This window comes from Stenella coeruleoalba (assembly GCF_951394435.1).
Source record: "Stenella coeruleoalba genome assembly, chromosome: 7".
In the NCBI taxonomy this organism is placed as follows: Eukaryota; Metazoa; Chordata; class Mammalia; order Artiodactyla; family Delphinidae; genus Stenella; species Stenella coeruleoalba.
The window spans coordinates 37,376,573-37,392,033 of record NC_137153.1 but is presented as its reverse complement, the minus strand read 5'-3'; the positions used below and the strand labels follow the sequence as shown (position 1 = coordinate 37,392,033).

At 39.6% G+C, this 15,461-nt stretch overlaps 1 protein-coding gene across 2 annotated transcripts in view; it reads left to right on the top strand.

Moving 5' to 3' along the window:
• AOPEP (aminopeptidase O (putative)) overlaps positions 1 to 15,461 on the top strand; it is a 359,010-nt gene that overhangs the window by 229,069 nt on the left and 114,480 nt on the right. Inside the window, exons 8-9 of one of the 2 annotated variants that reach the window (XM_079927637.1) lie at positions 6,001 to 6,103; positions 6,756 to 6,863. In XM_079927637.1, coding sequence (XP_079783763.1) covers positions 6,001 to 6,103; positions 6,756 to 6,863 — 211 coding nt within the window. Of the gene's footprint in view, positions 1 to 6,000; positions 6,104 to 6,755; positions 7,146 to 15,461 lie in introns of those variants that run through there. The other variant, XM_079927636.1, reaches the window with a different exon arrangement.

Sequence of the window (15,461 nt, the reverse complement as noted above, 5' to 3'; positions counted from 1 at the left end):
AAACTTGCCAAACACCAGTAGCTTTGACACGATACAGCTTTATCAGTTAAAGGTGTGCACAGCCTTTTGTCCAGTTCTCTTTGGTAGCACCGTCCAAAGGCAAGGCAGTGGCGGGTGTTCATTATACACATTTTATAGATGGAAAAATTGTTGCGAAAACAAATGGAGGACATAAAATTCCTGTACTTTGAATCATTCTGCCTCCATTTTTCACCCAAAATTTTAGTAATCTTTTCACAGAGTGGTATAGACTGGGGGGCGGGGGGTGTCAGGAATACACCCATACCTAGCTTTCTAGAATTTTAAGCAACACCTGAAATTTGTTGTTTCTTTGTATTTGTTTTCTCATGATGATGCCACAAGGAGCAGGCTTACAGACCAGCCCCTGAAAGGTTTATGCTCCAAATCGGGGGTCTCGGAAAGAGAAGGTGTACGGCCACATTTATGTGCCTAGTCTTTTTAAAAAATGCTTTTTATTTTGGAATAATTTTAGACTCGCAAGTAGTTGCTAAAATCATAGAGTTCCTGTGTACCCTTCCCCTTGCTTCCCCCAACGATAACATCGTACACATGTAACTATAGGGTGATGTTTTTCTAACGTCTTTGCCTGTCAGAGGAAGGCTTAGCTGGTACTCCCTGACCCCAATCAGTATTCATTATGTGAGATTAGCATCATTTATATTGTGCTTACAAAATGCCAACAGGCACTCTGGCTAAGCACTTTTAGACACTGCAACAGCCTAATGAGGTGCCACGGTCACTATCATTGTCCCCTTTTTACAGATGAAAACTGGCCTTTATGGGTTGCCTGACTCACTCAAGATTACGTGGCACTTAAGTGGCAGAGTCAAGATTCTTAACCCAGTATGTTATGCTGCTTCCCCAGGAGATCTCACTTGTGCATTTGGAGCTCAGAGGTCTCCAGGGGTCTCCACAAAGGTAGTATTTAACTTCGTCTGTTACTTCGGGGTGAGTGAGGCCCTGCTCCCGGACCCTGAAACCTTGCAGGGCAGCTGCCACTGATAGAGCAGGGATGTGAGAATGCTGATTAATCCCTTTCTGTCTCATTTCTGGGATGCTTCATCCCCGGCTCAAGCACTGCAGCGGCAAGTTTATAGATGAAGCTGTCTCGTGGCTCTCACTTTTACTGCCAAGGAGTACAAGACAGAGAATGCTGGCAGACGGCCCGTCTGGGCTGTGGCAGAGCAGTAGGTGTTCAGACCCAGGCTGACATGCCTGAGCACCTTTCAGAGGCCTTTTCTCAGATCCCACCCTTGGCGATAGCCCTGCAGAATCGGTTCTTTCTTCAGCAGGTTTGATTCCAAATCAAATCATGTGGATCAAATATCACTGCCATCTGACAGCTTTTTAAATGTCCATATTGCTTCTGTGAGCGCAGTGGAAAAGCAAGGAGGTGGGCAGGGAAAGGTCACGCTAATCTCGGTTGTTACATTTGGTGCCAGGTACAACAGAAACCAAGGGCATTTAAGCCCAAACGACCTTGGTAACTTGATCTCTCACATTCCATGTATTCCAGCCAAGGAAATAAACACTGGTGTAAAATGTTGAAGAGATACTTAACACTTTTACGTTACAAAGTGCTTTTATGTTATCTGAGCCTCATCACACTCCTTACAGGTGAGGAAGTTGAGCGTAAGGGGGAGTAAACATGTTGTCTGAGGTTCTCCACTTAGTTTTTGGCAAAACCGAGATGGGGGCCTGGATCTTGGGGAAGCCCCAGAATGCAGCAAGGACTTTGGTGTTCCACGGACCCGGGTTCTAGCCTCATTTCTGCCACTAACTAGCTTTGTGGTCGTCTCCACTTTTCCTCCACTTTTAAATGGGCATCATCACAGTACCTGCCCCACAGGTTCTTGTGAAGGTAGAAGGACATGATACATAAAAAGCTTGGCAGAGTACCTGGCACAGGGAGATAACAGGAATGGTAGCTATTAGTATTGGTTCAATTCTCCATCCATTAGGAATGAATCTGGCTTCAACTAATAGAATAGTAAAGCAACGTTGACTTAAACAAATAGGGGTTACTTTTCTCATACAGTGAGTGTGAAGGCAGGCAGTCTTGGGCTGGCCAGCAGCTGAATCAAAGACTGAATCAAAGACTATCAAAGACTGTTTACCTTCTTTCATTCCATCCGGGTCTCCATAGCATGTTGATTTGCTGCCTCATGATTGCAAAGTGGCTGCTGCAGCTCCATCCACCATGTTTGGGGGAAAGAGGAATAGTACTAGTCATATTTCCCCTTTTGTAAAGAAAGCAAAAGCTTTCCCAGAACCCCACTCCCAACTACAGCAGACATCTGTTTTTGTCTCATCGGCCTGGACTATGTCTTCTGACTCTCTGTAGCTTCAAGGACACCTGGAAAGTGAGTGTTTACCTTTTTAGACTTAATTGTACAAGTGGCAAGAAAGAAGGTGGATGAGAATGGGAGTAGACTGAGCCAATTGTATTTGCCACAGTTCTACCTGCCTCTTACAGTGTCCTTAAAAAGTTTTTTATTTCATTGGTCCTCAGGTGTAGAGAGCTTAGTTAACCCTAGTCATGTGTTCATGGCACATGAACAGCAAAGCCCCTTTTCTAGGCTGATTCCATTTTATTCTCACAAAATGTGTACTGTTTCATGTGCATCTATTTTTTCTTAACTTTTTAATGGAAACATATATACACTATAGTGCACAGATATTTCTAGATGGCTCAGTAGATTTCTACTATTTATCCTCACGAAAGCACCACTCAGATTAACATAGAGTTAATCCCACCATCCCAGAAACTTTCCTCTTTTTTCCCCACTCTGTTAACACTCTCTCCCAAAGGTAACCATTATTCTGATCTGTATCCTCCTAGATCTGTTTTGCGTGTTCTTTGGCTTCATTTAACTGGAGTCATACATTTGTATGTAGTCTTTTTGGGTGTGACTTCTTTCATTCACCTGTGAGAGTCATCTATTATCGTAGGTAGTGGTAGTTCATTTGTTTCCTGCTTTCTCTCTGCGCTTTGTCTCCCTGCACAGACATGGAGTAAGTGGTATCACGAGAACCAGAATAGCACCGAAATGGAAGCCACCCTTTTTCCACTTGTGGAGTATCTTTTCCTCATAAAAACCGCCCCCTTCGATTTCTCACGAAGCTCGCCTGGGCACTGCCCTCTCCCGTACCATGTCTACTTTAAAAGGAATCTCTTGGGGACTTGTACATTTGCCTTGGATGCTGTCAGCGTAAAAGAATTTTCTTGAACGCTTGGAGAGGGTGGAAGAGGAGAGTAAGAGAGAGATACTTTCTGGAAGGACATTTTTAGTCAGAGGAAAAAAGCACCAACTGAAGTCGTCATCTGAAACTTGAGCCTGGAAGCCAGCCTTTGGAGCAGAGATTTAGGTTGGTCGTCTGTGTTCCTCCCCTTCTAACAGTCTCCATTCAGAGCTCAAGGGCAAAAGAAACTCACAGCAACTCTGTCTGTCTTGGGGCTGGGAAAATTGGTTTGAATTCAGGTTGACACTGAGAAGTCTTCCTCCCCCCAAGGTGTCTGGCAGGCTTTCCTATCAAAACCAGCATGGCTTTCTTTATAAAAACACTCAACTCCAGGACAAACTTGAGAGCAGGACTAAAGCTGATGCTTTTCAATGGAGCCTTAAATCAAGATGAAAGGGACTAACTAGTTATTCCTGCAAGTATGGTCACGTCTGTAAGTCAGGGATCAACTAGAAAAATTCAAACTATGCAGTTAGCTCTAGTGGCTGGTCGTCATCGTCTCTCCTTTAGGTATCTGCTGGTTCTGAGCCTGTGTCTGCTGAGATAACGTACTAGAATATTCAGCAGGGACTTAATCAGGGGTTCTTTGCTTGGCAGCTACAGCACACTGCAAAGGGACTGATTTGGCAAGCTGGGTCATCTTCAGGCACTGCCGTTCAGGTCCAGCGCCCTTCCACGTTTGTGTCTGCAGGCATATAGGATTAAGGGGATGAACCATTGAAATCTATTGCCTCTAACATCAGATGACCAACCTTGAATTTAGCAATATTTACTGCTAACTTTAGAAAATTTTATTAAGTTTATTGAGTCATTTCTGTATCCCCAGCCCTCGCTAAGGGCTTTGCCTATATTAATTCAGTTACTCCCCGGGTGACCTGGGGAGAGAGGTAAGGTTATCCCCATTTTTGCAAGTGAGTAAATTGAGGATTAGAGAATTTAAGTAAACTGCTACTAAGTAACAGGTAGTAAAGAGTAGGATTGAGAGTCAACACTAGGCCTCTCTGATTCCAAATGCTGTGTACTTTGTAACACTAACTACCTTTTAAAAATAACCCCTCGCTATACATACAATGAAATACTACTCGGCCATAAAAAAGAATGAAATAATGCCATTTCCAGCAGCATGGATGGATCTAGAGATTACCATACTAAGTGAAGTAAGTCAGAAAGAAAGACAAATACCATATGATATCACTTATATGCAGAATCTAAAATATGACACAAGTGAACTTGTCTACGAAACAGAAACAGACTCACAGATGTAGAGAACAGACTTGTGGTTGCCAAGGGGGAGGGGGGTAGGGAACAAATGGATTGGGAGTTTGGGGTTAGCAGATGCAAACTATTATATATAGAATGGATAAACAACAAGGTCCTACTGTATAGCATTGGGGGCTATATTCAATATACTGTAATAAACCATAGTGGAAAAGAATATGAAAAAGAATGTATATATGTGTATAACTGAATCACTTTCTGTACAGCAGAAATTAACACAACATTGTAAATCAACTATACCTCAAATAAGTTTAAAAACAGCAGCAACAAAAAATAAATATATAAATAAAAATGGGGACTTCCCTGGTGGTCCAGTGGTTAAGACTTCATCTTCCAGTGTAGCGGGTACGGGTTCGATCCCTGGTTGGGGAGCTAAGATCCCCACATGCCAAGCGGCCAAAAAACCAAAACATAAAACAGAAGCAATATTGTAACGAATTCAATAAAGACTTTAAAGATGGTCCACATCAAAAAAATCTTTAAATATATATATATATATATATATATATATATAAATAAAAATAACCCCTTGCCTTTCTGATGTGCCAGCCCTTCTGTCAACCCTGTCCTTCCCCTCACCCCAGCACATGCTCTTCAATGTTTGTCCAATAAGTGACTGGTTTTCGAACAGCTAAAAGCTGTAAATACCTTGTCACTTACTTTGAATTTAGTTAGTTGTTGAATTGTCACTGTAGCACATTTATATTTTATTAAGGGAATTTTTGAAAATATTTAAAACCATAGAGCATAATGGAAACCACTGATAGATAATAAGGAGACATCATTGGTTTCAATCCTTAATGTCGCCATGAATCAAAACAAGCTGTGAGACCTTGGGTACAGACTTAATTTCTGTGTGCCTGTTTCCCTCATTTGTGAAATGAGGAGGTTGAAGTATGTGATTACTAATGTCTCTACCTGTTCTAAAAACATAGGCCTCTGTGACTTTTCTTGTTCTGTTTCTGTGGCTCTAAAATGGCTTTAGAGTATGAATATTTCTTAAAGGATCCTTAATTACTAAATGCAAATCAAGAGAAGTAGATAACATTGGGGCTTTCAGAATTTTTTGGAAAAGATATAAGTTCTTTACTCTTCCAAGTAAAGCTACATTTTCCATTGCATTTCCCAGTCCAACATTCCCACCAAAAGAAAAGTGTATAGTTTCTTAAATAATTCATGTTGGAGCTGAGATTCCTTGAGGGTCTGGCAAGATTTAATCTTGGATAAGATGATGCAGAATACTGCCAGTAGCCAACCTCAGGTTGCCAACCCAGATATAAATCCCTCCCTGTTCAGTATATGCATTTATAACGTAAACCGTCTTAAATTATACCTGGTACTATTGAATAGAATTAAGACGCTGTTGGGCAACTCTGAAAATAAGAAATAAGGCGATATTATGGTCTAATTAGTTAAGAATATGCTATACTTAAAGAAAATTTTACTGCATCATTTTAGACCCAATAAAGAGAAAACTGGCCATGTGAGTGACTCAGGATCTTCTGTCATCAAACACGGGCTCAATCCGGATAAGGTCTTCATGCAGGTTCATTATTTAAAGGTAAGCATATCTGCGTGGCAGAAGCCAGTTATTATGCTGCAGCACTTTTTAGATCTTACATATAAACAGTGAAGGTTAGTAACGTGGTTGGGGCAAAACAAAAAAAATCATCAACATTGTAATGACATTTGACTGAGCAGATTCTGATTGTCCAATAGTTAAAGCATTTCATACCCGAATAATGAGGCACGAATCAAAGGAAGCCGAACTGCTCCCTTCCCTGTACCTCCCTTCTCCCTGCTTCATGTCAGCTTTGAAGAGCAGACTCTTAAAATTGCTGTCAGGTTCCACCTAGAAGATAGGAGTGATTTTAAAAAGTATTCTAAGTTGTAAAGGCCTTTCCTGATAGCTGAGGGAGAGAGGAGCTGGGTCTCTCTTCCCTTTTGGTCCATGATGGACCTCCAGGCTTCACGTAAGCCGAGGATAAACAAGATGGTGATACCATTAGTAGATCAGTTGAAAGCAGAGTAGTTGATCCTCAAGTACCAGACTCGACCTTACTGGTAAGAATATAAAGGGCTGCCTGGGACAGGTCAGGCCAAACTTTCTAGATGAGCATAAGGTGCTGGTGGGTAGATTAGAGTTGACTTTGTAAGCATTTTTCTGATGAACACATGATAAGTATCTTTTTTTTCTTCTTCCTTTCTTTTAGGGCTATTTCCTTCTCCGGTTCCTTGCCAGAAGACTTGGAGATGACACCTATTTTTCATTTTTAAGAAAGTTTGTGCACAAATTTCATGGGCAGCTGATTCTTTCCCAGGTAATTTATAAGTCCTTGTGAGTCCACGATATACAATTGGAGGAGGTGTAGCTTGTGGCGACTAGATGATGTGAATGTTTAAAAGTAGGGAGGGCTTCCCTGATGGCGCAGTGGTTGAGAGTCCGCCTGCCGATGCAGGGGACACGGGTGCGTGCCCCGGTCCGGGAAGATCCCACGTGCCGCGGAGCGGCTGGGCCCGTGAGTCATGGCCGCTGAGCCTGCGCGTCCGGAGCCTGTGCTCCGCAACGGGAGAGGCCACAACAGTGAGAGGCCCGCGCACCGCAAAAAAAAAAAAAAAAAAAAAAAAAAGCAGGGAAAAGATTTCTGTTTTAATACAATAGGAAAGATAGGAAGTTAATGAAGTGGACACAGGGAAGTGTTGTTTCCGGGAGGGTGATCTCCCCATAGTTTAGGACAGACTGTAACCCAAAGCTGTCCTGTGCACAGTGATGTGGGTAGTTGCACCTTAAGTGACCTGGAAAACAAAAACGAAACAATCCTGCTCTCCCCTCCACCTGGAATGAGCTTTCCAAGGTTGGCTGCTTGTCCTTTGTCTCAGTGTCATTGCCACAATCTCAGAGTCACTCCAGCTGAGCAGATATACATTCACCCAGTTCTTCTCTAACCTTTGCCTTTTTCATTGCCTTCCTTGCCATCACCGTTCTTCACAATTATATTTTCCTTTACGGGTCCATTTGTTTCTTTTCCCTCTCCTCCATTCTGTGTATAAGCTCAACAAGGCCACACCAGTACGAAGTACTAGTACTTTATTTCACCAGTACTTAGTATATGATTCGCACACAGTACATACACCATATATATTTGATAAACAAATAGATTAAAGACAAGATACACTGAAATATTCAGACAGTCTGGCCACAAAACTGTCGGAGAGAGACTCTGTCAGTTTATACGGGCGTGAGGCCAAGCTGCACATAACAAGAAAGTTAACAAAGAGGGAGAGGCTCTGAAAACAGTGCTCGTAGCTGGTAGAGAATAAAGGATGCAGTCCCAGCGCAGATTGGACTGATGTGTAATTCTGATTTTTGACAGTTGTGCTCATATACAGTTTTGAAGTCAAACTGTGCACAATGTTAGATGTAAAGGATGTACGTGTATAATCTGAACATATGTGCAAGGAATAGCGTGAGTGTGACAAAACTAGATACCCGTTCCGTGTCTCTACCCTCTTCTTATTCTTTGGTTGAGGGGAGGGGCGGTATTCCTAAACCTGTATTTGGAAAGGCAGCTTGAAAACTGGCTCAGGAGTCTTATATGATCAGTTGACTGAATAGCCCAAACCACTTCTCGCCAAGATACTGCCTCACGGAAGGAGTGTTGGGTTTACTGTGACTTCTGAGGCTCTGATACCCGCTTCCCATGGAACACTTAGTGCTCCCTCCACCAAATTGTTCAGTTTTACTTTTGTTAAACTCTTCTGAATTATAGCTTTATTGTTTTTTCATAACAGTTTTATTGACATATAATTCACACACCATAAATTTCACCCTTTTAAAGTGTACAAGTCAGTGGTTTTTAGTGTATTCACAAAGTTGTGCAACCGTGACTGCTCTCTAATTCCAGAACATTTTCATCACCCCCCAAAGAAACCCCACACCCATTAGCAGTCACTGCTCCATTTCCACCTCCCACCGGCCGTAGGCAACCACTAACCTACTTTCTATGGATTTGCCTATGCTGGACATTCCGTATAAATGGAGTCATATGATACGCGGCCTTTGGGGACTGGCTTCTTTCACTTCGCATAATGTCTTCAAGGTTCATGTTGTAGCATGTATCAGTACCTCATTTCTCTTTTTTAATTTTACTTTTTAACCTTTTAAATTGTGATGAAATACACATAAGAAAATTGACCATTTTAACCATTTTTAAGTGTATAGTTAGTGCCTTAAGTATCAATACATTGACATTGTTGTGCAACTGTCACCACCATGCATCTCCAGAACATTTCAATCTTCCCCAGATGAAACTTGTATCCATTAAACAATAACTCCACATTCTTTCCTCCCTTCAGCCCCTGGCAACCACCATTCTATTTTCTGCCTCTGAGTTTGACTACTCTAGGTACCTCCCGCAAATGGAACAATACAATATTTGTCCTTTGGTATCTGGCTTGTTTCACTTAGCGAAATGTCTTCAAGGTTCATCCATGTTATAGCATGTATCAGAATTTCCTTCCTTTTTATTTTTATTTATTTTGGCTGCACCACACAGCTTGTGGGATCTTAGTTCCCCGACCAGGGATTGAACCCTCAGCACTGAAAGTGCAGAGTCCTAACCACTGGACCACCAGGGAATTCCCTTCCTTCCTTCCTATCAATATTTCTTTGTATGCGTATTCCACATTTGGTTTATCGATTCATCCATTAATGAGCACTTGGGTTATTTACACCTCTTGGCCCTTGTGAGTAATGTTGCTGTGAACATTAGTGTACAAACATCTGTTTGAGTCCCTGCTTTCAATTCTTTTGAATATATACCTAGAAGTGGAATTGCTAGATTATGTGGTATTCAATTTTTTGAGCAACTGCCATATTGTTTTCCACACGGGCTGCACCATTTTACATTCTCACCAGCAATGCACAAGGGTTCCAGTTTCTCCACATCCTCACCAACACTTGTTGTTTTGGTTTTTTTTTTTTTTTTTTCCTGGTTTTTTTGATAATAGCCATCATAGTGAGTGTGAGTGGTATCTCATTGTGGGTTTTTTTTTTTTTTGTCTTTTTTTTGCGGTACGCGGGCCTCTCACTGTTGTGGCCTCTCCCGTTGCGGAGCACAGGCTCCGGACGCGCAAGCTCAGCGGCCATGGCTCACGGGCCCAGCCGCTCCGCAGCATGTGGGATCTTTCTGGACCGGGGCATGAACCCGTGTCCCCTGCATCAACAGGCGGACTCTCAACCACTGCGCCACCAGGGAAGCCCTCATTGTGGTTTTAATTTGCATTTTTCTGGTAACTATGCTGAGGATTTTTTCATGGACTTATTGGACATTTGTATATATTTTTTGAAGAAACGTCTATTGAGATCCTTTGCTGATTTTTTATTTGGGTTGTCTTTTATTGAGTTATAAGAGTACTTTATATATTCTAGATTCAAGTCCCTTATCAGGTATATGATTTGCAAATATCTTCTTGCCTAATTAAAAGTTACTCCTATGTTTTGTTCTAAGGACTTTGTATTTTCCCTCTTATATTTAGGTCTCTTACCCATTTTGAGTTAATTTTTGTATATAGTGTGAGGTAGATGGTTCAGCTCCATTCTTTTGCATGTGAATATCCAGTCGTCCTTCTGCCAGTCCCATAGTAAGTTTGGAAATTATTGCTTTTCCGACTGACACCTACTCATTATAAAAAAATGTAATAAGCAGTACAGAAAAGTACAAAGAAGAATATAAAATATCATTCAAAATCTCACCGTCCATAATTACCTATAATTAATATTAGGTGAACACCATTCTAGAAATTGCACTCCGTTTCTTTCTTCTTTCTATATATTATGTATGATATGTATACATGTACCTATGTGTATATGGGTATATAGTACATATGTATGTGTGTTTGTGTATGATTGTACACACATGTATAGTTACAAAGACATATTTAGAAATAATTTTCTAAAAATATGATTATATTATATGTGCTTTTTAATGAAATGTTTTAAATTTTATTTTACTTGGATTTAACACATGAAAAAGAAACTAAGATGAATATAAAAGACTTTCTTGAACTTCAGATAAATATAAGAGAGATCACTTCCTAAAAGATTCTTCAATTACAGAAAATCTTTAAGAGATTGAAATTGTTAGTTTTTTTTCTCTTTAGATATATATCTTATTTTTAGAAAGCATCAGTTTTTTCTCTTATGTATAAGATGAGGAAACCAGTAGTTATGTACTTCAACTACTTTTCCCCCAATTCTAGATTGTTCTTAATTCATATTTTTACATAGTTAAGAGGTTTATATCATTTATGGTGTGTGCTGTTACTACAATGTAGTTTTCACATTGCATAGTCCTAGCTCTGTACGTAAAGGATTTCGGTATTCACTAACAGTCATTTTACCACGCTTCTGTATTCATGAATGCTTTATTTTGGTTCAACTCTTCTTTGGCTAAATTTAGTTGGCAAATTGATGTTCAAGTTGCTTGAGAATGTTTGCCTGTTGCCTTTATATTTGAATTACAAACTGTCTGGGTATAATATTCTTGGGTCATGCTTTCACTTCCTCGGAACTTTGTGGCTATTGCTCAGCTGCCTTCTGGCATTAAATACTGCTGTTGAAACTTTCGAAGTCAGTCTATTTTTTTCTCTTTCTACCACTCAGATGACAGAAGAATTCTTTACCATTGATGTTTAGTAATTTAATCAAGAGTGGCTTGGTGTCCGTGAGTCTGCATCAGTTTTTTTTCCTGGAAAACACTGTGCATTTTTAGACTCAGAATCTAGTCTTCCTTCTTTCAGTAAAATTGTCTTAATTGTATGTTTGAACACATTCATTTTTTTTTTTCCCTTGCGGGATTCTGAATTTCAAGGTTACTGGTTATCTGTATGTTATGTCATCTTTGTCCTCCGTACTTGTTATTTTCTAGTCGCTTTTGTCTTTATAGTATATGTCTATCTCAAGCAATATTATTTTTTATTAATGTTATTATTATAAAATTATTAATTTTTTTCTTTAATAGCTGTTCTTTTTCTTGATGTTTCTGTTTTATTAATGCTTGTATAGTGGTATTATTTTGGTTCCTAATTTATTCCCTTTGCTTTGAAATCTCTTCCTCTCATTTAGTTGTTTTGTCATCTTGTCTGAGCTTTCATGTTACTGAATTTATGTTCCTATTATTTTCTTTTAATTTATATTTTAGTGTAAAGCATTTGTGGAGAATTTTCTTCTGTGCCGTGGATTATGTTTTCTTCAAGACTGGATTCTTTGTCTTTTATGCTATGCTTCTTGTTTCTGTCTCTCTCTTTTGGTGGGTTTTTGTTGTATTAGTTTGCATAGTTGCCATACTTTTTTTCTGGCTCATTCTCAGCATGAGTTGCACTGTCCTGACCTTCTGTTTATTCTCATATGTATTGGAACGTTATCCTTGATTTCTTTTGCAACTTCTCTTAGGAGGGTTTTTCTTCCCCTCTGAGCTACGGTTTGAAGTTTGGATATTATGCATGGAGAGGGTGGAGGGGAAGAGCTCCTCTGGAGCTGTATACAGCCTTTGTTGTAAGAATTTGGCTCCACTAACTCTTGAAATTTTGTTAAAGGTCCCCACCCAAGATTCTCTTCACCTAATTTGGGTGCCACTTTTTCCCATTGCAGGTACTCTCTCAATTAATATTGTTCTTCCAATTCAGCTCGGAGCCCTAGAACCTATACAGTTCATGAGAGTGTCATCCTCGGTTGTTTATTTCCCAGGTTTTGCTCATCTCACTTGAGCAAACATTTTTCAGTCCCTTCACAGTCAAAAAGAGAGGAAAAATAAAGATATTCCTGTTTCTTTCCAAATGTGTGGGTATTTGTGAGAATTTGTGGGGTTTGGGCAATTCACCAGTACCACTCCTGCTAAGCTTGAGGGAGGGGGTGGTACAGAGGGAAGGTTGGAGGCTGTGTTGGAATCTTATGTTTCTTCTTTAGTTGTCTCTTTGAAGTTTATGCCACAAGCTGTATTCTCTCTGTGTTTGGACGCTGCTGGTGAAGTTTTTGCTAACTTTTTTTAATGGATTGTGTTTTTGTTTATATTGCTAGTTAGTTATTGATGAGGAAGACCATGATTCAGTTTCTTTACTCAGAAGTTCCTCAGTTTCTTCTTTTTCCAATTTACTTTTGAATCCTTTTCTTTCCGAATACCCCATCTGCCCAGTATTTCAGAATTATCATCTTTCTACCTCCCAACTAAAATTGCTCTCTTGAGTTTAACAATAACTTATTCCTGACCATTTCGTTCCTTTTCAGTTCTTATGCTGCCAACACTGTCCTTATTTCAACATTTTGATTGTTTGTTTTGCCTCTCCTACCTCCCCCTTCCCTATGACCATAGTAATTACTCATAAAACGTCTGACAGAAATCCCTAATCCTGGGTAATTATCAAGCCAGTGTCAGTTTATCCAGTAGACTCCACATGCGCCTGCTTTTTGTTGAATACTTTCACCAGGACGAAAAAATAATTACCAAATTCGTCATGTGCCGAAATCGGTGTCGTTTTTTTTTAATTGTAATGCTTTATTCAGTGTTGTTAGGTGATAATCAAAATAAGCTGTCTGGGACTGACCTGATTAGTATATAGATTATTAGGAGAATAAAAAATGAAAAAAAAATTCCCAAGGAATGTGTTTTTCGACCAGAGTGTGGGCTTGTAATAATTGTCAGGGATCCAGATATAATTTCACCCCGACCCACTGTCAAAACGGCAGGATTGTTGTTGTTGTTGGTTTTGTCTGATCCTAAATCAAGTCAGTGTCTTAGATCCTGTCAGTGATCCTAGAATCAGCCTTGAAAGAAAACCCTCCTTGTCCAATTGATATTTGTAAGTTGTTTTTATAAAAGTGCCAACATGCTGAAGGGAAGAGTGAAGACAGATGAAAATTGAAAAGAGGTGGTAAGGGAAGGAATAATCATAAGAGACATCTTTCTTTTTATAACATTCTGTTGTGGAGAATGGGGAAAGGCTTCTATGATGAATCCACTCCAGGAGTATATGCCAATTTATGACTAGAACCAGGAGAACTAGCGTTTTGTGGTTAAGATTATGTCTATGAAAGGAATACAAAGGGCCAGTTGAGTTGATTCCACTGATGATACAAAGACCGCCTGGATGAGACCAAGTGTCTTCTTGCATTGGATGGAGCATAGGACAGAGAATGTCTAGCACTGTAGACAAACATTCCCATAGCCTGTGGAAATACAGGCATCGTGTCTTAGGGTATTGGTTGAGGTATTGGTTTTTTGTGACCTAGGGTGATCCCTTAGACCCATCATCCTCAGCATTGGTTGGCAGCCTTCAGCTAGCTGCTGTGTGTCCTGCAGGTCTCAGCTCTGAGACAGGAAGAGGCAGATGGCCACCTGCTAAGAAGTGGGACAGTTATCTTTCTTAAAAAATGAAGCAGGGTTTCTTGGGGACTTCCTGCAGTTTTCTTGTATTCACACAAAATCTGAAACATTGCGCCCTGCAGTTTTGTAAAGAAAGATCCAATTGTAATTGGAAAATGCAAAAGGGCAGAATTAAGGTTAACTCTGGATTTCCTGCTTCTCATGCAATTAAATTCTCCCCCTTGCCATTGAGTTAATGTAATTTTCCCCCCACATAATTGGGCATAAATTACTGGACAAATGTGGGATAAGTTGATATGGACTATAAGAAGATAATGAAGTAAAATTATAAGAAATTATAAATACAGTACTTGGATTTTTAAGAAGCAAGAATTCTGTCATTAAGCCAATGAAATATCTGCAAAGTAATCTAATAATAGATTATGAAAAATTAATTTCTAATTCAACTTTTATTTACAAAATAATTATTAAAATAATAAAAATAATGACTCTAAGAACCTCAGTCAAAAATACTTTTTTGCATTCTAAATATTGCTTTTGTTTCCCTTGCTATTTTTCCCAATATACCCACTGCAGGTGCATTATTCTATTTGGGGTTGTCCCCTTCCATTTTGACTGATACATGTTTTGTTTTGTTTTTTAATTGAACTATGGTTTATTTACAATGTTGTATTAGTTTCTGGTGTGTACTGCAAAGTGATTCAGATATTCTTTTTCAGATTCTTTAACATCATAAATTACTACAAGATATTGAATATAGTTCCCTGTGCCATATAGTAGAGCCTTGTTGTTTATCTATTTTATATATAGTAGTGTGTAACGTAGTAGTATGTATCTGATAATCCCACTCCTAATTTATCCCTCCCCCACGTCCCCTTTGGTAACCATAAGTTTGTTTTCTGTGTCTGTTTCTGTTTTGTAAATAATTTCATTTGTATTATTTTTTTAGATTCCACATGTAAGTGATATCATATGGTATTTGTCTCTGTATGACTTACTTCACTTAGTATGATAATCTCTAGGTCCATCCATGTTGCTGCAAATGGCATTATTTTATTCTTTTTTATGGCTGAGTAATACTTTATCCATCTGTTGGTGGTCACTTAGGTCACTTCCATATCTTGGCTATTGTAAATAGTGCTGCTATGAACATTGGGGTGCATGGACTGTTACATGTTTTTAATATTAGTTTTGTTGTATTTGTATTGTCTATTTTGGGTGAAGCAGCAATAGGCAAGTAGAGTCTTAGAAGAACAGAAGTTGCAAGAAATAAATCTTTCACTACTGCTCTTAATAGAAAGATTTTTGCCTCTGGAAGAGATGGACCTAGCCACCCATAAACACATAGGAAGTGATGGCTGGCTTCACCAATGTAGTGACGGCTGTGCTTAACGCCATGATAGTAAAAGAACACCCTTGTCATACAAATTGTTTGCAGATTTCTATTCCTGTGTAATTCCATCTGTTTGTAATACGACGGTCTGCACTGCTGCTGGCACCTCACGCTCTGAGTTAAATGGATCTCATCAGAGCCCTGTG